The 23,832-nt window shown below is 37.2% G+C and overlaps 1 protein-coding gene across 2 annotated transcripts in view; it reads left to right on the top strand.

Moving 5' to 3' along the window:
- Positions 1-23,364, top strand: part of GEFmeso (Guanine nucleotide exchange factor in mesoderm) — a 115,519-nt gene extending 92,155 nt beyond the window's left edge. For both annotated transcript variants that reach the window (XM_034981788.2, XM_069507065.1), the window contains exons 4-11: positions 7,810-7,904; positions 8,589-8,856; positions 9,936-10,052; positions 10,503-10,582; positions 11,004-11,109; positions 11,973-12,116; positions 12,819-12,900; positions 12,985-23,364. In XM_034981788.2, coding sequence (XP_034837679.1) covers positions 7,810-7,904; positions 8,589-8,856; positions 9,936-10,052; positions 10,503-10,582; positions 11,004-11,109; positions 11,973-12,116; positions 12,819-12,900; positions 12,985-17,618 — 5,526 coding nt within the window. In that variant the 3' untranslated portion in view covers positions 17,619-23,364. The remainder of the gene's footprint in view (positions 1-7,809; positions 7,905-8,588; positions 8,857-9,935; positions 10,053-10,502; positions 10,583-11,003; positions 11,110-11,972; positions 12,117-12,818; positions 12,901-12,984) is intronic.
- The last annotated feature ends 468 nt before the right edge of the window (positions 23,365-23,832 follow it).

Below are 23,832 nucleotides of genomic sequence, written 5' to 3'. Positions count from 1 at the left end.
ACTCATCCATATTCTAAATTCAAAATTCAAATAATTTATTCAAAATCTCTACATAGTATAAAATAAAGTCGCTGTATGTACGAACGCGTAGATCTTTTAAACTACGCAACGGATTTGAATGCGGTTTTCACTAATAGATAGAGTGGTTCAAGAGGAAGGTTTATAGGTATAGTTTAATATTACTTTGTGTTAATTTGTTGAAATATGACGATATTTAAACAAAATGTCGGAAGAATCACATCTCACTGACACTATACATTAGTATCTACATTGCACCCATGCGAAGCCGGGGCGGGTCGCTAGTAGGTAATAAATTACTGTTTTTGAGTGTCAGTTGTTGGATTTGTAAGATAATACGCAAACTTAAAACTAAAGCTACGAGGGTTCCAAACGCGCCCAGGTCTGAGAAGAGCCCACAACAGCTTTTCACGTTCCAACAGTTTAACAGATTTTGATGAAAAGCACAGAGTTAGCTTACATCCCGAGGAAGTACATATGCTACATATCCCAGAAAATCAAAGAGTTTATGTCCTTCCTTCCCTTTCGTCAATATTGGATGGGCCGTGAAAAGCTTGCAGACAGACATATTCCTCTGGTGGGAGGCTTCGGCCGTGGCTAGTTACCACCCTACCGGCAAAGCCGTGCCGCCAAGCGATTTAGCGTTCCGGTACGATGCCGTGTAGAAACCAAAGGGGTATGGGTTTAATAAAAACTGCCATACCCCTTCCTGGTTAGCCCGCTATCATCTTAGACTGCATCATCACTTACCATCAGGTGAGATTGCAGTCAAGGGCTAACTTGTATCTAAATAAAAAAAAATACTTTCGCATTTATTACTTTATTGTTATTTAACTAGCTGATGCCCGCCGCGTCTATCTTCGTCTGTGTGGATTTAGGTTTTTAAAAATCCCGTGGGAACTCTTTGATTTTCCGCGATAAAAGTAGTCTATGACATTCTTCAGGTAAAAACCACGGCGATCCGTTGGTCCGTTGCGACGTGATTGAAGGACAAGCCAATAAACCAACAAATAAACCCACTTTCGCATTTATAATATGCGTAGAGATACTTTATTGGTATGATGAATAATTATTACTTGTTTGATTATTGCATAACAAGTACGAGTCGATTCGGTACCTAATTTACAACAATAGAGAAAAGCTACCGAATATATCGATAAGAGAACGGTAACCCATCCAGTGATCGATTACGATACATCGCCATGATCGATCGACGTGTAGGCGCATCGTTCATGATCGAATATCGATGTTAACTGTAATACGCCCACGGATGGTAGTTTTATTGTGGAGGCTGCCGGATAATCGATGGCTTTAAGTCGAACATACTTAGAAAGTATATTATCCAAAACTAGCTGTTGCCCGCGACTTCTCTGGGCGCGTTTGGAACTCTCGTAGCTTTAGTTTTAAGTTCGCGTAAAATTATCACCACTAAATGCAAACAGACTATCAAAGAGCGTAATTTTTTTACCTACTTTGAATAAACATTTTGACTTTTTGAATTTTTTTTCCCCGTGGATTTTACAAAAAATTCTTTCATACAAACCTCCTGACAATTACCCGGCTGAGTTTGTTGTGGGCTCTTCTCAGACCTTGTCGCGTTTGGGACCCTCGTAGCTTTAGTTTTAAGTTCGCGTAATAATTATCACCACTATATCATCTTATAAATCCAACAACCGACTATCAAAAAGTGTAATTTATTACCTACTAGCTGAACCGCCCCGGCTTCGCTCGGGTGGAGTTTAGAAAATTGAGGTGGAGGTTGAATTAAATTTTTCTCTCCGTAAGAACCATCCTCGTACTTCAAGGAATATTATAAAAAAAGAATTAGCGAAATCGGTTCAGCTGTTCTCGAGATTTGCGATGAGCAACACATTTAGTGATTCATTTTTATATTATAGATTTCGAATTATTTGACTTTGACTTTGAATTATAAACACAGCAAAAAAAGAATTAGAATTAGAGCCTCAATAGCTCAACCGGTAAAGGAGTGGACTGAAAACCGAAAGGTTGACGGTTCAAACCCCGTCCGTTGCACTATTGTCGTACCTACTCCTAGCACAAGCCTGACGCTTAGTTGGAGAGGAAAGGGGAATATTAGTCATTTAACATGGCTTAATATTCTTTAAAAAAAAATACAATTTGGTGAAGTCGTTCGGAAGTTATGCGCGTATAGTCTGCGACAGGTTGAGATGGCAACCGGGGTATGAGGCGGGTGGACGCCCGGCCGTCTCCCGCACCGGATTAGCGCGGGGGCTGTGTAGGTGTGCGGGGCGTTCCCATCCCCGATTGCCATGTCGACTTGTCGCGTACTATAGGTACATGCATTTCGGCGATTCATTTTTATTTATTTATATGATGCCCGCGACTACATAAATTTCAATCCCCTATGGTACTCCCTTAGGGGTCGAATTTTCAAAAATCTCTATTTACCGGATGCCTACGTCATAATAGCTATCTGCATGCCAAATTTCAGCCCAATCCGTCCAGTAGTTTCAGCTGTGCGTTGATAGATCAATCAGTCGCCTTTACCTTTTATATATTTCGATTTTAAAGGTGGACCAGTAGGGCGATTGTCTAAAACCTGCATCAATCATTATTACAATCTCAATTGTTCTGATTGGCTGAATTTGTGCGATTCTTGTTGCAACAATGCATTGTGGCCAATAGTGAGCGAGCATTAACCAATCAGAGATGATTGCGATAGTGACATTGTAGCTGTCAAACAACCGCGGTAGGGCCACTGTACTTTTGACATGACAGCTGACCCGTAGAATGGCGCGTGAGGAGTCATTTTGTACGGACCATAGATGCCTACACAACATAGAAATAATTTATATAAATGACACAAATGCTTCATTAACAAAATATTACTCAACATGTTCAAAACCAAACTTACGAAAGCCCTATATAAACTCGTTCATAAAACTGCCATGAAACAGTTTAATTTTAACTTTATCGTATAATGACAGTCACACATAGAATGGGACGTGTATATTTGTGTTCGGCGCCCACGCAGCGCGATATAAAAAGAGTTATATCCCGTAGGTACACAGGGAATATAAATAAATTATACGACAACTTTTTTCTAACTTAATATAAACCTGTATGTTTTAGAATTCGAATTTTCATGATTTATTTTCACTAATAACGTAATCTACAAAGAAGTATTAGTGTATATCATAATTTATAATTTATTTTATTTTGTAGAGACAAACAGTTACAATTAGTTAACTAGATATTATATATATAAAAACACTTAAACCAAAGCAGTCTCTAATGTACATATTATATATCATGTACATATTATATCCTAATACACTATTAAGTAGGTGTTTTGAATCGCCAATATATATAAATAAGGATTTATTTAAATATATAAACGGAAAAGCTGACTGACTGATCTATGCCACAGCTCAAACTAGTATTTTATTCACTACCCTTATTATAAAAGCGAAAGATACTTTCGCATTTATAATAAGTGTAGTGAGTGTTTGTTTGTTGGTCTATTGGTTTGTTGGTTTGTTCTTCAATCACGTTGCAACGGAGCAACGGGTTGACGTAATTTTTTGCATGGGTATAGTCAAAGACCTGGAGAGTGACATGGGTTACTTTTTAACCCGGAAAATGAAAGCATTCCCACGGGATTTTTAAAAACCTAAATCCACGCGGACGAAGTCGAGGGCATCAGCCAGTACAGTATAAATGAGGAAACCTCCTATGCGACCTCCCTGGCGCAGTGGTAAGCGCTGTGGTATTGTTAGTAGGAGGTCCCGGGTTCGATTCCTGGATTTGGAATTTTATAATTTCCAAATTTCTGGTCTGGTATGGTGGGAGGCCTCGGCCGTGGCTAAATACCACACTACCGGCAAAGCCGTGCCGCCAAGCAATTTAGCGTTCCGGTACGATGCCGTGTAGAAACCAAAGGTGTATGGGTTTAATAAAAACTGCCATACTCCTTCCAGGTTAGCCAGCCTTAGACTGCATCGTCACTTATCACCAAGTGAGATTGCAGTCAAGGGCTAACTTGTATCTGAATAAAATAAAATAAAAAAATAAAACCGGTAAAGTGAGCTTGTATTTACACATGATGATAGCAAGAGCGTGACAGTGACAATGACAGTGGGCAAACCGGTGCGGTGTCGCCATTGTTTACACTCCGTGCCGCATTTGGGCTCCCTACGTGACTTGAACGACAAGTAAAAAATCGGTCAAGTGAGAGTCGGACTCGCACACTACGGGCGTTTGTGCACTCATACGTGATTTCACGGATCCGTCAAAAAATACGAATCAATTTACGTATTTGCATGACGGCCACTTCGAAGAATCACGGATACGAACCGAATACGGATGAGTGCACAAACGCCCTTAGGTTCCTTAGGGCGTTTGTGCACTCATCTGTATTCGGTTAGTAGACGTGATTCTTCGAAGTGGCCGTCATGCAAATACGTAAATTGATTCGTATTTTATTAACGAAATTTATAATCACGGATGAGTGCACAAACGCCTGAAGGGCTACATACCATCGTACAACAAGTAACACTTTTTATTTGTTTTTATTAATTTTCGTGACAGTCATTTTTGAAACTCTTATCATTTGTTGTTATAGCGGCAATCGAAATACACATTCTGCGAAAATTTCAACTCTCTACCTATTACGGTTCACGAGATACAGCTCGCTAACAGACTGACAGACGGACGGACGGACAGCAGAGCCTTAGTAACAGGGTGACAATGACAGTGGGCAAACCAGTGTCGCCATTGTTTACACGCCGTGCCGCGTTTGGTCTCCCTACGTGACTTGAACGACGAATAGTAAAGTGACTAACTTGACATGTGTTAATAACATGCTAATCATAATGATAGTCTCGTTATATTGATGTCTGGATACAAAAACATAATATATAGTGGCAGAAGTGTTTTTAATAACAATTTCGCGGCTTTATTATTACCTTGGGTACCTTATGGGCTTATACACAAATCATTGACAGCACACCCCATGACACCACAGTCTTTTTATATTTATTTTGTTTATTTGAAAGTAATCAACAGCGCAAATACATAATTATTATTTAAATTTAAATTTATTATTTAAATTATTTAAATTAATTATTATTTAAATTTAAATCTATAGACCTAGATTTAAATTTAAATTTAAATTTAAATCTAGGTCTATAGGTATACTAAACTCTTAACTGTTGTTTTCGGACGGATCGGGCTGAAATTAGGCATGCAGATAGCTATTATGACGTCGGCATCTGCTAAGAAAGGATTTTTTAAAATTCAATCCCTAAGGGGGTGAAACAGGGGTTTGTCACGTGGACGAAGCCGCGAGCATAAGCTAGTTTACAATATTATTGTGTTTGGTGTTTAGGTTCGTACTACTATTTATTGTGATTCCGTATATTATGTCCCGCAGTGATAAAGACACTAAACATGCAGCAATGATTCATTATCAATTTAGTGAATCATTATCGGTAGCCCTTATTGGTCACAAACATATCACAAACTTGCTATTTAGGCATGGTCACTTTGTGCCTCAAATTCCTCTTCGTTTTTGTGCTATTGAAAACTATCTAATTTTTTGAATAATATTCCCTTTTATGAGTGACGTGTGGCTTAGTTTTGACAACGTATATACATTTTATTGATTGCGATAGTTAAGCAACGCGGGTTAACCCAAGTTAGTAACTGGATGAGTGATTGACTTTGTAGGCCCAAATTTGCCCTCTTCGTGCTTAGCTTGGTCCCGAAGGGTCGAAATTTCGTTCTCTAAGTCGAGGATCTGGGAACACACCCCAACAAAACTCCTACCATAATGTGATTAATGGAAAGGGGGGTCACAACCCTCAGCAATGAGGAATATGAAGCACTGAGAGCCCTTTCTCCTCCAACTATACATATAACTTGTGCTACGAGTAGATAAGACAGTAGAGCATGGGTGGGATTTTAATAATTACTAGCTTACGCTCGCGACTTCGTCCGCGGTGACTACACAAACTTCAAACCCCTTTTCACCCCCTTGGGGGTTGAATTTTCAAAAATCCTTTCTTAGCGGATGCCTACGTCATAATAGCTATCTGCCAAATTCCAGCCCGACCCATCCAGTAGTTTGAGCTATGCGTTGATAGATCAGTCTGTCAGTCAGTCACCTTTTCCTTTTATATAATTACTAGCAACCCGCCCAGGCTTCGCATGGGTGCAATGTAGATATTCCGACATTTTGTTCAATTATCGTCATATTTTATCAAATTAACACAAACTAATATTAAACTATACCTATAAACCTTCTTCTTGAATCACTCTTTCTATTGGTGAAAACCGCATTAAAATCCGTTGCGTAGTTTAAAAGATCTACGCGTTCATACATACATACAGACAGCGGGAAGCGACTTTATTTTATACTATGTAGAGATTTAGATTATTATTGTCGATATATCAGACGTCAGTTGCTACTTGACCGTTGCATTGGGCTGTTAAGGTTCTATTTAGTGGCTCTATCGAGTTAACTCTCACAAGTCAACGAAGCATAAAGAGTCTTTATTATTTGATAATCTGGTTAGTCCAGTTAGTTAGTGTGATGCAGTCAGTATATAATATAGATGTAACATGAAACTACTGCATATTCAACTGATCATAATATTCCACGTATGGCTTTCCCTTTTATAGTAGGTATTAGAAGACTATTCTGTACACCTACGTTCCTATGTAGTTACGCCTTACTAAATGTACCTAGTTTATGACGACCTCCCTGGCGCAGTGGTGAGCGCTGTGGTCTTAATAGTGGGAGGTCCCGGGTTCGATTCCTGGCAGGGGTTTGGAATCTTATAATTTCTAAATTTCTGGTCTGGTCTGATGGGAGGCTTCGGCCGTGGCTAGTTACCACCCTACCGGCAAAGCCGTGCCGCCAAGCGATTTAGCGTTCCGGTACGATGCCGTGTAGAAACCAAAGGGGTATGGGTTTAATAAAAACTGCCATACCCCTTCCAGGTTAGCCCGCTATCATCTTAGACTGCATCATCACTTACCACCAGGTGAGATTGCAGTCAAGGGCTAACTTGTATCTGAATAAAAAAAATGGTAAAGTTTTACCAAAGAGTATTATAATCACTTTAGATGATGTTAGGATTCTAAATTAACCAACCCAATTCCTTCCCCCCCCCCCCCCATCCCCGTTCCCAGCTTGTGGTTTGTCGGTTGTCGCTATATAATATTACAGTGGAAGTTATGGATTTAGAAAGTAATAATTCTTATTTAGTACCCGTAGCGAGATCAATAATTAATCTATGTTAGTACCATTAGTATATAAAATTCTTTGTTTTGACACAAAATCGGTTTCTGACATGTTTCTGACAAGTTTCATATGAGCTTAATATAAAATGTTCTGCCACTGGAACATCCGATTTAAAACAAGTGAGAACGGGGGGGTTACGATACATACATCCGCACGTTTAGGCATTTGATGGTGGAATAAAGTTGAAATAACAGCAAATAAGAAAAATTTCAAAATGGCACCATGAAAATTTTAAAAAGTACAAATAGTGTTATGTATTGTAGGATGGTACGGAACCATACGTGTGTGAGTATAAGCACTAATAAAAATGCCAAACAAAACGCAGGTACGCTTGCTCAGTGCTAAGAATAACTGTACCGTTCCGTACGCACTACGCAGTTCGATAACCGCAGGTGTGATTTATTATTACATGACTCCAAAAACCCCGTCAAGTGCGAGTCGGACTTGCACTTGGCCATTTTGTGGAACATAGCCCTTATATTTATATCTCTTAATTCCAGGGTTACCTGCACGTGTGGCGCCGGGACGCCACTTTCTCTGATGAAGAGCTGACAGAGCTGTTCAATAACATTGAAGACATCTACGCTTTCAATAGGTACCTACTTGCTTGCTTCAAAATTGCTTGGAAAATGAGCTTCAATAGCTCAACGGTAGAGGAGCTGGCGGAATTCCGAAAGGTCAGCGGTTCAAACCCCACCCGTTGCACTATTGTCGTACCTACTCCTAGCACAAGCTTTACGCTTAGTTGGAGGGAAAACGGGAATATAAGTCATGATTAGCATGGTTAATATTCTTTTTAAAAAAAAACTTGTTACTGTACGATCCATACTTAACACAATAAAATGCCTGTCTGTCTGTTTGCTAGCTTTTGTCATTTGGAACAGAAATAGCTTGTTTCCCGTGGAAGGACAGGCATTTTTAGGGGCTGTACCTCAAAAGGAAAATGGAACCCTCATAGGATTCTTTGTTCACAGTATCACTTTGTGGTTACATCACAAGAAAAAATTAAAATGTGTTCATGAACAAATATAGCTATTTTCAACTTTCAAAGTAAGATTACTATACCAAGTGAAGTATCATATGAAAGGGCTTTACTTGTACATTCTAAAACAAATTTTTATTTATTTTTAGGCATAATAGTTTTTGATTTATCCTGCAAAATGTCGATAAAATACGATTGTAGTACGGAACCCTCGGTGCGCGAGTCTGACTCGCACTTGGCCGGTTTTTTTTAATGTATGTGAGAGCAATAATAATAACATGTTCATGTCATTTCCAGATCACTATGTAGCGAGCTGAACTCCTGTCGTCTTGACGCGACCTGCATAGCCCGATGCTTCGTCAACAACACAACCGGTTTCTCAGTCTACACCTCATACTGTACTGGTTACCCCAAAACCATGGAGCGGCTAGCAATGTTAGCTTCGCGACCACAAAGCGCGAGGGAGTTCAGAGAAAGGCAGTTGGAATTGAGGCATCCTCTACCACTGGCTTCGTACTTATTAAAACCTGTGCAACGGATTTTAAAGTACCATTTGCTGTTACAAGTGAGTTTTTTAACAAACCACCATGCAGAATTTTCAATACACTATCTTGTACTTTTGCTGTGATGCTTTTCTCCAAGATTTTTACGTGGAACAACTTTAGAGAGAGTCGAAACCTCTCAATTCCCAAAGAAGTTCCGTTTGGTAAGTTGAAAATATCACTAGTTCCTCGGTCTACACCTCATAGAGTATTGGTTACCCCAAAACCATGGAGCGGCTAGCAATGCTGGCTTCGCGACCACAAAGTGTTAGAGAGTTCAGAGAAAGGCAGCTAGAGTTGAGGCATCCTTTACCACTGGCCTCATATTTGTTGAAGCCTGTAAAAAGGATTTTGAAGTACCATTTGCTGTTACAAGTAAGTCTTTTAATAACCTACCATGTAGACTTTTCAATACACTAAATCTTGTACTCTTCTGGTGATACTTTTCCCCAAGATGCCTGGAACCGTTTTCCGTGGAACAACTTTGGAGAGAGTCGAAACAACTCAATTCCCAAAGAAGTTGGCGCTTTGGTAAATTGAAACTATTACTAGTTCCTATGTCTACACCTCATACTGTACTGGTTACCCCAAAACCATGGAGCGGCTAGCAATGTTAGCTTCGCGACCACAAAGTGCCAGAGAGTTCAGAGAAAGGCAGCTACAGTTGAGGCATCCTCTACCACTTCATACTTGTTAAAACCTGTACAACGGATTTTAAACTATCATTTGCTGTTACAAGTAATTTTTTATACAAACGACCATATCGTCTTCGATACACTATTTATCTTGTACTTTTCTGGTGATGCTCTTCTCCAAGATTTTTCCGTGGAACAACTTTTGAGAGAGTTGACACATCTGAATTCCCAAGGAAGGTACTTGTTAGCAAAGAACAATGGAGCGGTTAGCCATGCTCGTTTCGCGATCACAAAGAGCTGTGGAGTTCAGAGAAAGACAGCTGGACGTCTTCTGGTGTAACCAATTAAAAAAATCAGACACTTCCAGTATCGAAAGATCCTGGTTTATTTAGCACTATATTATATTGCATAGATATAAATACTCCTAAAATGGGTCAGTAAGATAAATTGTTGTTTGGTGTTTCCAGAATGTGGTGAAGCAGTGCGCATCGTGCGAGACGGAGTACGCTTTGCTGAAGATGACGGGTATCGCGCACCACATCGATGACATGAAACGACGGCACGAACATGCTGTCCGAGTACAGGTATGATCCTTTTTTAAGGTATAAGTGTGACTGTGGACTGCACTAAATACGAAACGAAGGACAGGGATATACATATAATTCTACAACAAAATTGTAGTTTGTGAACGAATGATTTTGTAGACAATAAAATTTTATTGGTGAGAATATATATATTTGTATACAGAGCGCACATAAGGGGCCTAAAGAATTTATTTTATTATTAACTACCTTGTGCCCGCAACTTCGTATGTGTGAACTATATAAATTTCAAACCGCTAGCGGTTGAATTTTCAAAAATCCTTTCTTAGCGGATGCCTACGTCATAATAGCCAAATTTCATTCCGATCCGTCCAGTAGTTTGAGCTGTGCGTTGATAGATCAGTCAATCCGTCAGCTTTTCCCCTTATTTATATTATAGACTAATAGACTAGGTACACTTAACCTAAGTTAAAGCTACCATACCATTTTCAGGAGATCCAATCGTTATTGTACGGATGGAACGGACCAGATTTGACGACCTATGGAGAGTTGTGCGCCGAAGGGACATTTAGGTAATAATTTTAATATTTTCTAACCTTCCTATTCATTGTCACCATATCTAAATCATTCATTTAGCTATAGTAAAGTTGTACCTACAGTTGTGAGTAATAATTATATCATTATCAATTACTTTAATGAAAATCTGACAGTGATTTTCAAGAACAAAGACTGTTCTTTATGTAGGCGCGAGAACATTTAGCATCATCTTCATTACCAACGGTGTCACATACACGGTTGGTAATGATGATGACGCTAAATGTTTTTTTATTAACAACCGTGTATGTTGTGCGTGTGTGTGTGTGTGTATGTGTAATTTACTTAGGTTCATGCTTCAACTTTTTTTTTGTTCATTGCCTTCAGTCTATTTACATAATTCTTCAAGTTTTCGGTGTGTTCTTTTAAGTTTTTAAATAAATCCCTTCATTACTCCAGAGTATTCGGCGCCAAGGCAATGCGGCACGCCTTCCTCTTCGACAAAATGCTTCTCGTCACCAAGAACCGAGAGGACGGGATACTTGCGTACAAATCCCATATCATGGTAAGGATAAACAATCGTTTTTTCCAATCTAAGTACCGGGGTGTGATAAGATCGCTAGCAAAAACGAAGACAGGTGATAGCACTTATGATTACTGAAAAAATGATAAAAACACTGTATTTTTAAAAGTTTGCAATGTATTGCAAATCAAACATCTGACTGAGGCTATAGGTCAACGAACGTTGCGTAGATAGGTGCCGCGGGGTCAATAACGCGTCGAAGGCGGGGGCATTGACGCCACATTTTGCACGCTATACATTACCTGTTGAAAATTACTAAAACTATAAGTTATTGGTACTGGATTATGTTTAGGTGGTATAATAATACCGCTAAGTTTTCGTTAGCGTTCTAATTCTTCTTCTTCTCAATCGTTCACTCTTGACAGAGTGGTCGTGGCTATGAATTCTTCACTGCTGCTCGTGCGATCTCCCTCCAGCGACTTCTATTGGTGACATTATGTGCCCACACGGAGACAGGTGTGCTTGTTGCAGAGCGGATTAAGTCCGTCCACCTAGTTGGGGAACGCCCACGCGGACGTGTGCCCTCCACTCGACCTTGTACCACGAGGTGTTCGATGGTACCACTCTTCCTTGTAATGTGCCCAAAGAACTTGAGGATTCGCAATTGTACAAGTGACGAAAGCCTCTGATTTATTTTTAGTTCTTTGAGGATGGAGACGTTTGTACGATGTGCGGTCCATTTTATTCTTAAGAGGCGTCTCCAGCACCACATTTCCAGAGCGTCAATCTTCCGACGGTCGCGCCTAATTACAGCCTGTATTATAAAATAAGTATTTTTTTAAGTTAAACGGTTTTATTGTAAAGAAACATAATAATAATGAAACCATTATTTTGCAACTTTTCAGTGCAACAACATGATGCTAGTGGAATCCATCGCAGGGGCTCCTCTATCCTTCCATGTTATCCCGTGGGACGCACCTCGATCACAACTCACTCTACAAGCCCGATCTCCGCGCCACAAGCGAGAATGGACCTTATTACTTAAACGAGTAAGTTTATTTTACAAGTATTTGTTGATCAGAACATGACTCCACTGTAGACTAAATTATCGATATTGTTTGTAAGTGTTTAGACGACCCCAAACGGGTGTTCACTAATTATAAAAAAAAACCGACTTCCAAAACCACTACAAAGTAAAAAATAACTTTTGTTTCTACACGTATATGTACATAATATGTTGAAGTCAGGCGAGTTTTACGCTTTGATGTCTTGTTTCTGTTATTATGCTTGCCCGACTTCATAGTTACATACAACATTCATTCACTATGAACATTTCTTGAATCTTGATAACTTAGGTGGGCAGTAACCCTGCAGCATCCGGATTGAGGAGTTGGATCCAGAAATTTTTATGGGACCACCACGGAAACATCCTCTGTTGATTAAAAAAAAACTGCAAATCGGTCCAGAAACCTCGAAAAAACCAATGTACATTGTACATACATAAAAAAAACGGGTCGAATAGAGAACCACCTCCATTTTGGAAGTCGGTTAAAAATATCCTGCTACAAGTGGTCGTTTAATAAATAAATATTATACCGCAAGGTAGCTTTTAAAGCTTGTTTCTTGACGCAAAATGACGAGGTTCACTCTTTAGTATAGTGAGTTAGTACTTATGGCAGCGACACTATCAGAAAGTTAGACTTTTCTCTGATCTCCTTCATTGGATAAAAATATTTCTTTTTATTTTATAGGTTATATTGGAGAACTACAATGCAGTGATACCATCGCACGCACGGCAGTTAGTGATGGAATTGGGACAAAATAAAACTGACGGTACGTAAATATTTCAATAAATTGTCTAACTATATGTCATATCTAACTTAAATGTACTTAATATCCCGTTGTCTTTTATTGCAGATGACATCTTGGCTGAGAAATCGCACAATTTAATAACTCAAGCATCGATGAGAAAACAATTATCCGCCCCGGAGTATCTCGAGAAACGAAAGGTGGATAGAGAAAGAAGAAAATCATTCGAGAATGGCATCAGAGGAAGACTTAAGAAAGTCAACAGAAAATACCCAATGAACAATTCAAGAGATTACACACAAGAATGTGATTGTGCTCAATACTCAGCTGAAAAGGGCACAGATTATACATGTGATGTCTGCTACATAGATCTGTGTTCGGACTGTGAAACAGAAGTCACTAAAGACAAAGTAAAAGATGAGAAATGTAGTTGTCAAAGTGCTGACAATGAGTCAAGAGAAAGATGTGCTGAATGTGATAGAGCACTTCATTATATAGACTCTGGAAGCACAGAGCAAATTGAAAGAAAGAAATCTTGCAAGTGCTCCGATTTTAAATCCTCGCAAGAAAGTGTTACTAAAGAATTCAGTGGTTCTCTAAATAAAACAAGGGGCTACCATTCATCTGATAATATCGTTAGTTATACAGACAGCAAAAGTAAAGAAGATTTGTCTGATTCTAGTACGTTGGCCAATGTTAAGAGTATCCAAAAAACTTGCCTAAAATGCTCTAAAATAAAAGAAAATATAGCCGTTATAGGTGCTACGGGGACATTACGTAGAGAAAATACAATGAGAAGATCCAGATGCAACGTTGAAAAGCATAGAACTGATACTTTAAGATCTAAATCTAAAGACGATCCACAGCGATCTAAATTATCAAAAATTGGGACTTGGAGAAGAAAATCTGAACCTGGTCTGCAAAATACCGTAATGATTACAAAAAAGTCCCAAGACAGTGATAGTGAAAGAACAGTAAGTAAAGGAAGTGAAAAGATAGAATTTGAATGCCGTAATTGTGGTTCCAATAAAATCACTAAGAAAACTAAATCAAATGATGGAGCTATTATATCTGATCCTGAATTAGACAGTAGAAAGAAATTGACAAACAGTGGTCCGAAACCGAATTTAGAAATAAAGATGTACAATACTAAAAATATACCAAAGAAAATCTCAAAAATTAAAAAGAATAGAGCTAAAGGATTGCGACTTGGATCAGATACTACCACACGATTTTATACAGATTTTTCAACTGATGTGTCTACTGAAAATATATTGCACATATCTGAATCTACAGATAGTCTAAATCTTGTTAAGCCCAAGAACCAACCAAGTTTAGATATTCCAGATTCAATAAGTAAAGATGAAGACATAGATGAAGAAACCTACAAAAAGTTAATAGAAAAAACAGATTCATTTAAAAAGAATGAACTAGAAAAAGTTAAGTTCTTAAATAAACAAAAAGTAATATCGGAAGGAACTGAGACAGAAGATAAATTACATGACATTGAAAAGTTAGAAGAAGCACAAGAGCAAGATATCTGCGAAGAAATTGAACAGCCTTTAGAACAAATAATATCGCAACTGTTATTGGAAAACAGAGATTTCCAAAAGCTTCTAAAGAAACAACAGCTGCGAAATACTGCTCAAAGAAGACATCAGAGACTTTTGAAGTCCCACTCAAATCCTGATACAGTAATTTTAGCCAAAAACGAACTCACAAAGTTAAAACCAAAGTATACTAGACAGTTATCAGAAAATATAGAGTTGAAAATAAATGAGCAGAATGACACAGAAAGAAATGTTCAAAGTGAAATCGATGACGCTTCTGACGAAGATCATATTTACGAAACCTTGAGGATAGAAAACAGAGTCGATAGTAATTTACATGAGTTAAACAGTAAAAGCAAATTAATACAACATAATACGCATGTTTCTCGACCTAAAAGATTATCGTCTCCCCAGAATCCGTCATTAAATACTTCCGAATTAACGAAAATGGATGGGCCAGAATCAGACTATGTTTATCTTTCTTTTGATGAAGTTAAACGACGCGAAAATTTGGATGATGGAATATATGATGTACCAGTAAACACTCCAGAAAAAAATATAAAAGTTCACCAAACTACAAATGCTGCAGATTACTATGTTGCTATGGAGAATCAAGGTCGTGCGACAAATGATGAAAACATTTACGACAATTTAATAGAAGTATGTCGACGAAAGAAAGATGTCCCTACTACTTTACCCACGGACTATTTGCCTATGAGTCCGGATCAACAAAGCCCTAACACCCCAGAAATATGGCTGAGCCGACAAAAAGAACACTTTAACGTTTCTAGAGACAGGAAATCTGGATCTCTGCCGAGAAGTTTTCAGGTAGTTATGGCAGGTCAAGAAGACGATAATTTAAGCACATTTAAATATAAGCCCAATAGCAATAGTAAAACTTATTTAAACAGAGATGGTAAAGTTATGAGTGTAGATCGACCGTTCACAATCGCGTCCGATCAAAGTGAAATAAGCTATGATGATGTTGAATCTTACATGAGCGAAGGAGATATACTGAAATTCAATAAGAGTTCTAAATCAAAAGATGAAGAATACTCACAAAATATCAGTAAGTCGACATTAGAATTAGAGGAAGAAATAGATAGATGTTATAAGAGTAACTTTGAAAAAGTAGATTTGGACACTAGTAAGGAAGAGAATCCAATAAATACATCTCAAATTAATTTAAATGTCTCTACAACGTCTTCTTGCGAGGCCTTGACAGTTGAACACGGTGAAGAAAAAACTAAACTAGTCGATGTTATACACCCAGAACATAAAATATATAAACCAACAAGCAATGTGCTTTCATTAAAGAATGTGCTTAGTAGATTTAAAAGTCGTACACCACCTAAAAATAATGAAGATACCGAAATCAATGCAAACGAGCAAAGTTTTGAAACTACAAAATCTGATTTGAAAAGTCCTACCGGTGAAAAAAGATCTGCTTTAAACCCTCGAAGTTACTCTAAAAATTTGCTGCAGCGATTTAGAAGTATTATAGGTGACGAACAGCCAGACGACAATCAAAATAAGATTAAAGGAGATAATCAGAATAATATTGCAAAAACGGAAATCAAAGTTATTATCGCGTCAACTGATAACAGTCCTACCACCTCAACTATTGTTTATTCTATTCAAACTGATGCTTTAAGTAAAAGTGTTTGTGAACACACTACAATGAGTGAAAGTCAGAAAGAGAAGAATCATTTGGAAATTCTGTCTCAAAGCTGCGAAAATATTAACGAAAAACCCACTTTGTACCGACCAAGTTACGAAAAAAGTGTTAGCATAGTATCAAGTTCTATAAGTAGTACATCATCACCGTCTAAATCAAATTGCAGTTCTTATCAGAGCCTAAACAAACTGCCAGTCTATATGCAAGGTAGTAAGCATTTAGGCGCTAGAATAGCTCAATCAGATTACGTAGATCCAACCACCTTGAAAAATGAAAAGAACGCACTTCAAAATGTCAATGTACTTATTAATAAAAATGCCTTAAGACCCGATAGTCTATTTTCTAACTCTTCCTTTGTTACTTCATCCAGTGAGAGTACTTATCAAGAAAGTCAAAATAAGGCAAATACTACGCACCAGAGCCTAGTGACTGAAAAGTGTATAGAAAAACAAAACTCCGATGAGAGCTTTTATGAAAAATCGTTTGAAAAGATAGAACAGATTACAGACGCGGATATGTTTAGAGACTCAGCCGTTTATTCTGATCAAGAAGACGGTGACGATTTACAAAATGAACAAACTGATAAAGTTGGTAATAAACATCTAACTAGAGTGGAAAGCATCAAACGTGAGTCTTCATTCAGATCCAAAAAAGTTATCGTGTCAACAAATATTTCAGAGAAAAGTAGTATCAATTCCCGTATTGTTACTACAAGTATTAGAAACCAACAAATAGGAAGTAATAAAAATATTCATAAGGACGAAAAAGTTGAAAGCGCAGAAAAGTTTGGGAAAACAAAGATAGCTCCGCCTGTACCAATTAAACCTAAAATGACCAATGTTCCTACAGTCTCGACTGTTCAAAGTAAAATTGTAACGTGCAACAACAATTTATCCAAAAGTATTGAACAGTCATCGTCATCAGAATCTGTTAATATGCGTACCATAAAACGAAATTCAAATTATAGACCATCGTATACAAAATCAGAATCTACTCCAGTAACACCTAAAGATAAAAGTTCCGTAGAAGAAAAAGTAGCGAAAAGAGATAAAAATGAGAAACTTGAAAGTAAATCGACTAAAGAAGAAATAAAACCTCAAGGAAATATACAAATGAAACGACTAAGTTTTGAAAGAGCGAGCCTAGATTCAGCTACAAGAAAGACTAAACCAGTCATCGAAAATAAACGTTCGTCCGCAGAACAGCCCTCAACTTCAAAATCAGTATTAGAAAGGCGATTAGAAATAGAGCAAATGACTAAAAGCCAAACAAATAAAACGGCACAGAAGAAACCGATGCCTAAACCTAAATCTGTGACTTCGAAAGTTGCGTCATTCGAAAGAAGTGTTAGTGAAAATAGTGGTACAGAAATCAGAAATGTAAGATCAAGTGTTCTTTCACCGGGAACAGTAAGATCGAGTGTTGTCAATAGAAACAGTGATCATAACTCGGACGTTAACGAAAATGATCCTAAAGAAAGTTGGGTGAAACAGGTTGTCAATAAATTCCAATGAGCTTGTTGAGTGATACGTATCGATGCATTTAGAAATAATAATTCCGTCTGATTTTTTACTCCACTTTTTTGAAATCCCACTTTCGAACTTATTGATATTTATAAGGTTATTGTTAATTATTGTAAAAGTGCGAACACACCGATTCATTGATTGTCTACAAGAGATATAGCGTTATCCAACGTTCTTTGATAATACGTCTATTATTGTGTACCTACAGACCGTTCACTATAACTTGTCCCTTGCTCTCCTTGCCGTCATGTTGATGTTGCACTTTATACAATAATTGCAATTTATACAACAATAAACCCTAAGTTCTAAGGAATAAAGTAAACAAAGCAATGTTGCCACCATGACGGCAAGGGAAAGTTATAGGGACTGTCTGTTGGCTACTTTATCCACATCTATCAGACCCGTAGATAGAGTAATAAAGGTAGATACAGGAACGTTTGCTTTCTCATTCACACTAAAAGAGAGCACAGATAAAGTTACTAATGTGATAAACAGAGACGCAGCTAACCTATTTTTGTCCCTTATCGTGTAACTGTTTTTTTTTTTCAAGAATACATACAAGGAATGCAACTTTACTTGCAAAACAAACTTTGAGAATTCGTGGCGTAATTGTATTTCTCATTAGTTATTTACTTGTTTTCACATAAAAAACGTTTAATACAAATATTGTTGATCGGTTAATACAAAATATATTGACTACTAAACAATGTTTTTTTTTTTAAATTTTTTTATTGATCACGTAAATTTCAATAATACATTTTAAAATAAACAGTTCGCCATCCTCTAGAAACTGTTGAAGTTTATGTGAGGATGGCGAGTTCGCGTTAATATATATATATATATATATATATATATATATATATATATATATGTTATATAAGATAATTGTCGTGTTATTCATCGTTACGTCGTGCTATCGCTATCTCATACGCGGTTACACAGTACTTACATCTACCTTTATTACTTCTACGATCAGACCAGTGATATTTTGTGTGTGGGTACCATAATGTAAATAATGTTTTTGTTTTGTCAAACCTCTTTGAGCTTTGATGTCTTGTGCCATAGACAAGATAGATATTTTGGCGAAATGTTATACACATAGGTCACATCACTATGCACAAAATATAATAATCAATTCGCACATTGTACATAAAGATTTGTTAAGCTTATTTTGCTATATATTTATCCGAAAGTGCCATCGTGAAATATGTAGCATTAGATCTATAATATATATTTTCAAAAATATTATTTTGTGCAATTAAATTTGAAAATCATTTTCAAAGTATTTATTTTTTTAATTTTAAGTTTACTTCGTAGAATATACTAACACCAAAAAGTAGAGATGTTGTTTTTAGGTTACGTTTATTTTTGCGATCGATTAAGAAACGAAAATAAAATATCGGAAAAAAATATTTTTACATTCCGATTTTCCGAATTCCGAACACTGCCAATCACGGTTATGAATTATTTTCGTAATTACCTACATTCATATGAATTTTGTTATTTCATGGTTTCTTTTCATTATAAATCTATGTTTTACAATCTGGAAATGAATTGTATTTTGTTTCGGTACAATAATGAAGTGAATATATACTTCAAGGAGCTAATATATGGCGCTGTTGTCTTTCTCTAAACTAAATTTAGAGTATCTGCATCTTTTTCTTTTTAAAATCGCTAAAAAAGGACAGAACATAAATTTTACATTTAAAGACTCTAAATTTTAGTGTAGGTACGCTACAAATTTTAACAGTCCCGCGGTTTGACGTCTTTGAATTAATTTTAACACTGTCAAACTGTCCTTTTCAAATTACATTAGTAGAAACAAGATACGAATACTCTAAAATTTAGTTGTGCTCAGAATCAGTACCAATGTCTGTAGGTATTTATTTTGGCACATTTCATATAAAATAATTATACTTTAGTTTTCCTCAACTAAAAAGATAAATAAATCGTAGAGCCTACTCGGTGAAACGCGATAGCGACGCGATTTGCGCGTACGCGAGCAACGTGTACTAGGAACATAAAAACTTTAGGTACCCCCCCCCCCCCACACACACACCGCCCCCCTCCCCCCTACACAGTTTAATTTTTCGAAACCGAAAATCTTTAAGTTAGCAAAAATGGATTTAGTTTTTACTTATATTAGTTATTATATATATTTTTAATTATATTATCGCAACAGAAGACAAAGTATACCTACTTAAATTACTTAACTCGTGGAGACTGTTAGTTGATTAAGTTAATAACTTTTAAGCTCTGGTCAAACATAACGCGATTCGGTAGCGACGCGTTACAGCAGTTGCGTTTTGAATGTCATCATCATCATCATGGTCAACCCATCGCCGGCTCACTACAGAGCACGGGTCTCCTCTCAGAGTGAGAAGGGTTTTGGCCTAGTCTACCACGCTGGCCAAGTGCGGATTGGCAGACTTCACACACCTTTGAGAACATTATGGAGAACTCTCAGGCATGCAGGTGATATTTTAATTACTTAAAAACGCACATAACTCCGAAAAGTTAGAGGTGCGTGCCTGGGATCGAACCCCCGACCTCCGATTGGAAGGCGGACGACCTAACCACTAGGCTACCACAGTTTTGAATGTAAAGATCACAAAATAAATATTGGAACAGCCAAAACCGGTCGTTTGATTTGAAAAAAATTTCAGACAAGTGTCTGAATTACAAGTGTAATTATTAAATAAATATATTTAAATAAAGGAATAAATTTTAAAAGCTAACAAAAAACGTGGCTGGATATTAAAATTTATTCCTGATAAGGTTTTTTTTAAAATAAAAGTGTCTAGGTATCTGTTCCGCTGCGCGATTGGATTGCCAGTCGACTTGACGCTACCATTCCGCGTTGTATTGGACCATGGTTATAATTGAAAACGTAAAATTGTAGAAGAATTGTACTAACACTAAAGTTATTTTTTAAATCTCAAAAATGCGTACTCTGCAATGATAATAATAATAATTATTATTGTACTCTTAAAATTACTTAATTTACAAGTTACAAGGAATTGTATTAATTACGAAATTAATATTGATTCTTATTATAATGCCGACTACATTAAGCCTTATTTGATAAATAATTTATAAAATTTTGATAATATATTCTTATGTACCTAACTTACACCATATTTGTTTTATAAAATTGCGATAGTTAGTCTGTCTGCTAGCTTTTTACGGCCTATTTGTTTAACCAATTTTGACAAATACGTGACACAGATTAGGTATAGTGCATTCAAAATAAACTGGCGTATTTCCACTTGAGACCGGCATTAGCAATAACAATAGGATTACATTCGACATGCCACGTAAACAATAGGGATAATAAACCAAACACTCATATTCATTTTTAAAGGAGCCGGTTAAACCTTATATATTTTGCTGCAAACCAACCAGTGTTGATACTTTTGAATTCACCCGCCACGACTTAATCCTATTGTTATTGCTAATGACGGTTTCAAGTGGAAACACGCCAGTTTATTTTGAATGCACTATGCTTATATTCCGGGGATGGACATCAAAGATTTTTAAAATACATATTCCCTGTGGACGAACTCGCCGGCATCATCAGCTGGTACAGGGATAGCTTGCATCCCGTATATGGATACATGCTGATTTTTACCCCGGAAAATCAGAGTTCCATTAGGATTTAGAAAAAATTAAATCCACGCTGACGAAGTTGCAGGCATCCTTAATTGGTGGTCATTAATCTAAATATATAAAAGGAAAAGGTGACTGACTGACTTACTGACTGACTGATCTATCAACGTACAGCCCAAACTACTGGGCGGATCGTGCTAAAATTTTGCATGCAGATAGCTGTTATGACGTAGGCACCCGCTAAGAAAGGATTTTTGAAAATTCAACCACTAAGGGGGTGAAATATGGGTTTGAAATTCGTGTAGTCCACGCGGACGAAGTCGCGAGCATAAGCTAGTTGCATATACAATAATTATGTAAAAGACTATAATCGGAATTATAATCAGAATCTATGAAATATGTTAAGGCCTGTAACCTATAACGTAAATTATTATTAGGTACTGATAACCGCAAATATTCTCTATTTTATAAACATTTTTTCTAATTAATCAAAAACAGGCCTTATTACTAGTATAAAGTAGACACTATTTTCTACACATTGTTTGATATTCATTCAGCGTTGTTTCATAAGTTTATACATACAGGAAACGGCAATGCCTATACTATGCCGAAACTATAATATACGTTAAAATATGTCATTGAATTGGTACCTAAGCTTAAATATATAAAAGGAAAAGGTGACTGACTGACTGATTGACTGATCTATTTCAATGTATTATTTCGTATTTCTTCTTTTATGTCCTAAATCACTTTAAATTTAAAAACTTTAAACACTTTATTTAATTCTATTTATCCATTTACTCTCCAACTTTATATATTCTATGCCGCTGACGTTTGGGTGATATTTAAAAGGCGGTCACTGAAAATCAGCGTTGGGGCGTCTGGTACCTCAGATATTTGCTAGATAGAGGTTTGTGTCTGAGGGGCCCCACGTCTCAACATAAGCTGAGTGGCCTACCTGTTCGAGGTGTTGCACTGCTGTACAGGACGATATTGCCTACACCGTGTAGGTACCTACCACCTATATACCTCGAATAAACATTATTCTATTCTATTCTATTCTATTGATCTATCAACCCATAGCTCAAACTACTGGACGGATCGGAATGAAGTTTGGCTATTATGACGTAGGCATCCGCTAAGAAAGGAATTTTGCAAATTCAACCCCTGAGGGAGTGAAATAGGGGTTTGAAATGTGTAGTCCACGCGAGCATAAGCTAGTTTTCTTATATTATTGCTAACTTGTAGAGTTAACCTAATTGATCTACCTACTTAATAATATTAAACAATGTGTAGAAAAGTTGACATAATGTTTAATAAAAAATATCATTTTTAAAATATAATGTAATCAAGCCTTAAAAAGTGCAAAATATTATCATTTGTCTAATGGTTTTGTGAATAGCCTCATTTTGAGCCTCAATAGCTCAAGCTAATGAACGTACTGAATTCCGAAAGGTCGCCGGTTCAAACCCCACCCGTTGCACTATTGTCGTACCTACTCCTACCACAAGTTTTACGCTTAATTGGAGGGGAAAGGCGAATATTAGTCATAATTAACACGACTAATATTCTATAAAAAAACAAATAGAATCTTATTAGCATTTACGAAAGCATACTTTAGGATAGCGAAGATTTTTTTTAAATATCTGTCTTACAAGATTAATATTTTACTAAATTTTAACCTGATTAACCCCCATGGTTTAGGCCATAGTCCGCCACGCTGGCCAAATTATGGAGAACTCTCAGGCATGCAGGTTTCCTCACGATGTTTTCCTTAACGTTAGCAATGTGACATTTAATTGCTTAAAACGCACATATAACTCCAGAAAGTTTGTGAGTGTGTGTGTGAAAGTGCCCGGGATCGAACCCTCGACTTCCTGAATAGACGGCCGACGTCTTAACCACTAGGCTATCATAACTTTTTTGAAGGATAAAAAATTCGTTTATTTAGTTATTCACAAAACCACCAGTCAAAATTAAATTATCACCAGTGTACAATGAAAGTTGTGAAGTTAACTCATTATACGAGTACGTAGAGTGACGTAGTATTGTTTCGTATTAAGTATTACTAATTGCGTATTACCCATATCGTGGTAGACTTTGATAATAATAAAACGATTTTTCTTAAGCACATTCTTTTATTTCACCTTTCATCATCATCATGATCAACCCATTCTTCTTCACTATGGGCTGGTTTCCGCACTTAAACATTTCCGTCTGTTGTGTGTAATCAACCCATTATCGGTTCTGTACAGAGCACGAGTCTCCTCTCAGAGTGGTAAGGGTTTTTGGCCATTGTCTACCACGCTGGCCATTGGCCCAATGCGGATTGGCAGACTTCACACACCTTTGAGAACATAATGGAGAACTTTCAGGCATGCAGGTTTCCTCACGATGCTTTCCTTCACTTAATGGTGAATAAGTGGTGATATATGTATAATTATTTTAAACTAAACGCACATAACTCCGAAAAGTTAGAGATGTGTGCCGGGATCGAACCCCGCTCTTCTCCTCCCCTTCTTCTCTTCCCCTCGGACGCATCCAAAAGGGACCAGCAGCACCCAGGCACACTGGGAGGTTACGTGGCAGGCACCCC

The sequence above is a fragment of the Maniola hyperantus genome, chromosome 25, assembly GCF_902806685.2.
Source record: "Maniola hyperantus chromosome 25, iAphHyp1.2, whole genome shotgun sequence".
In the NCBI taxonomy this organism is placed as follows: Eukaryota; Metazoa; Arthropoda; class Insecta; order Lepidoptera; family Nymphalidae; genus Maniola; species Maniola hyperantus.
This window is presented reverse-complemented; position numbering and strand designations above follow the sequence as displayed.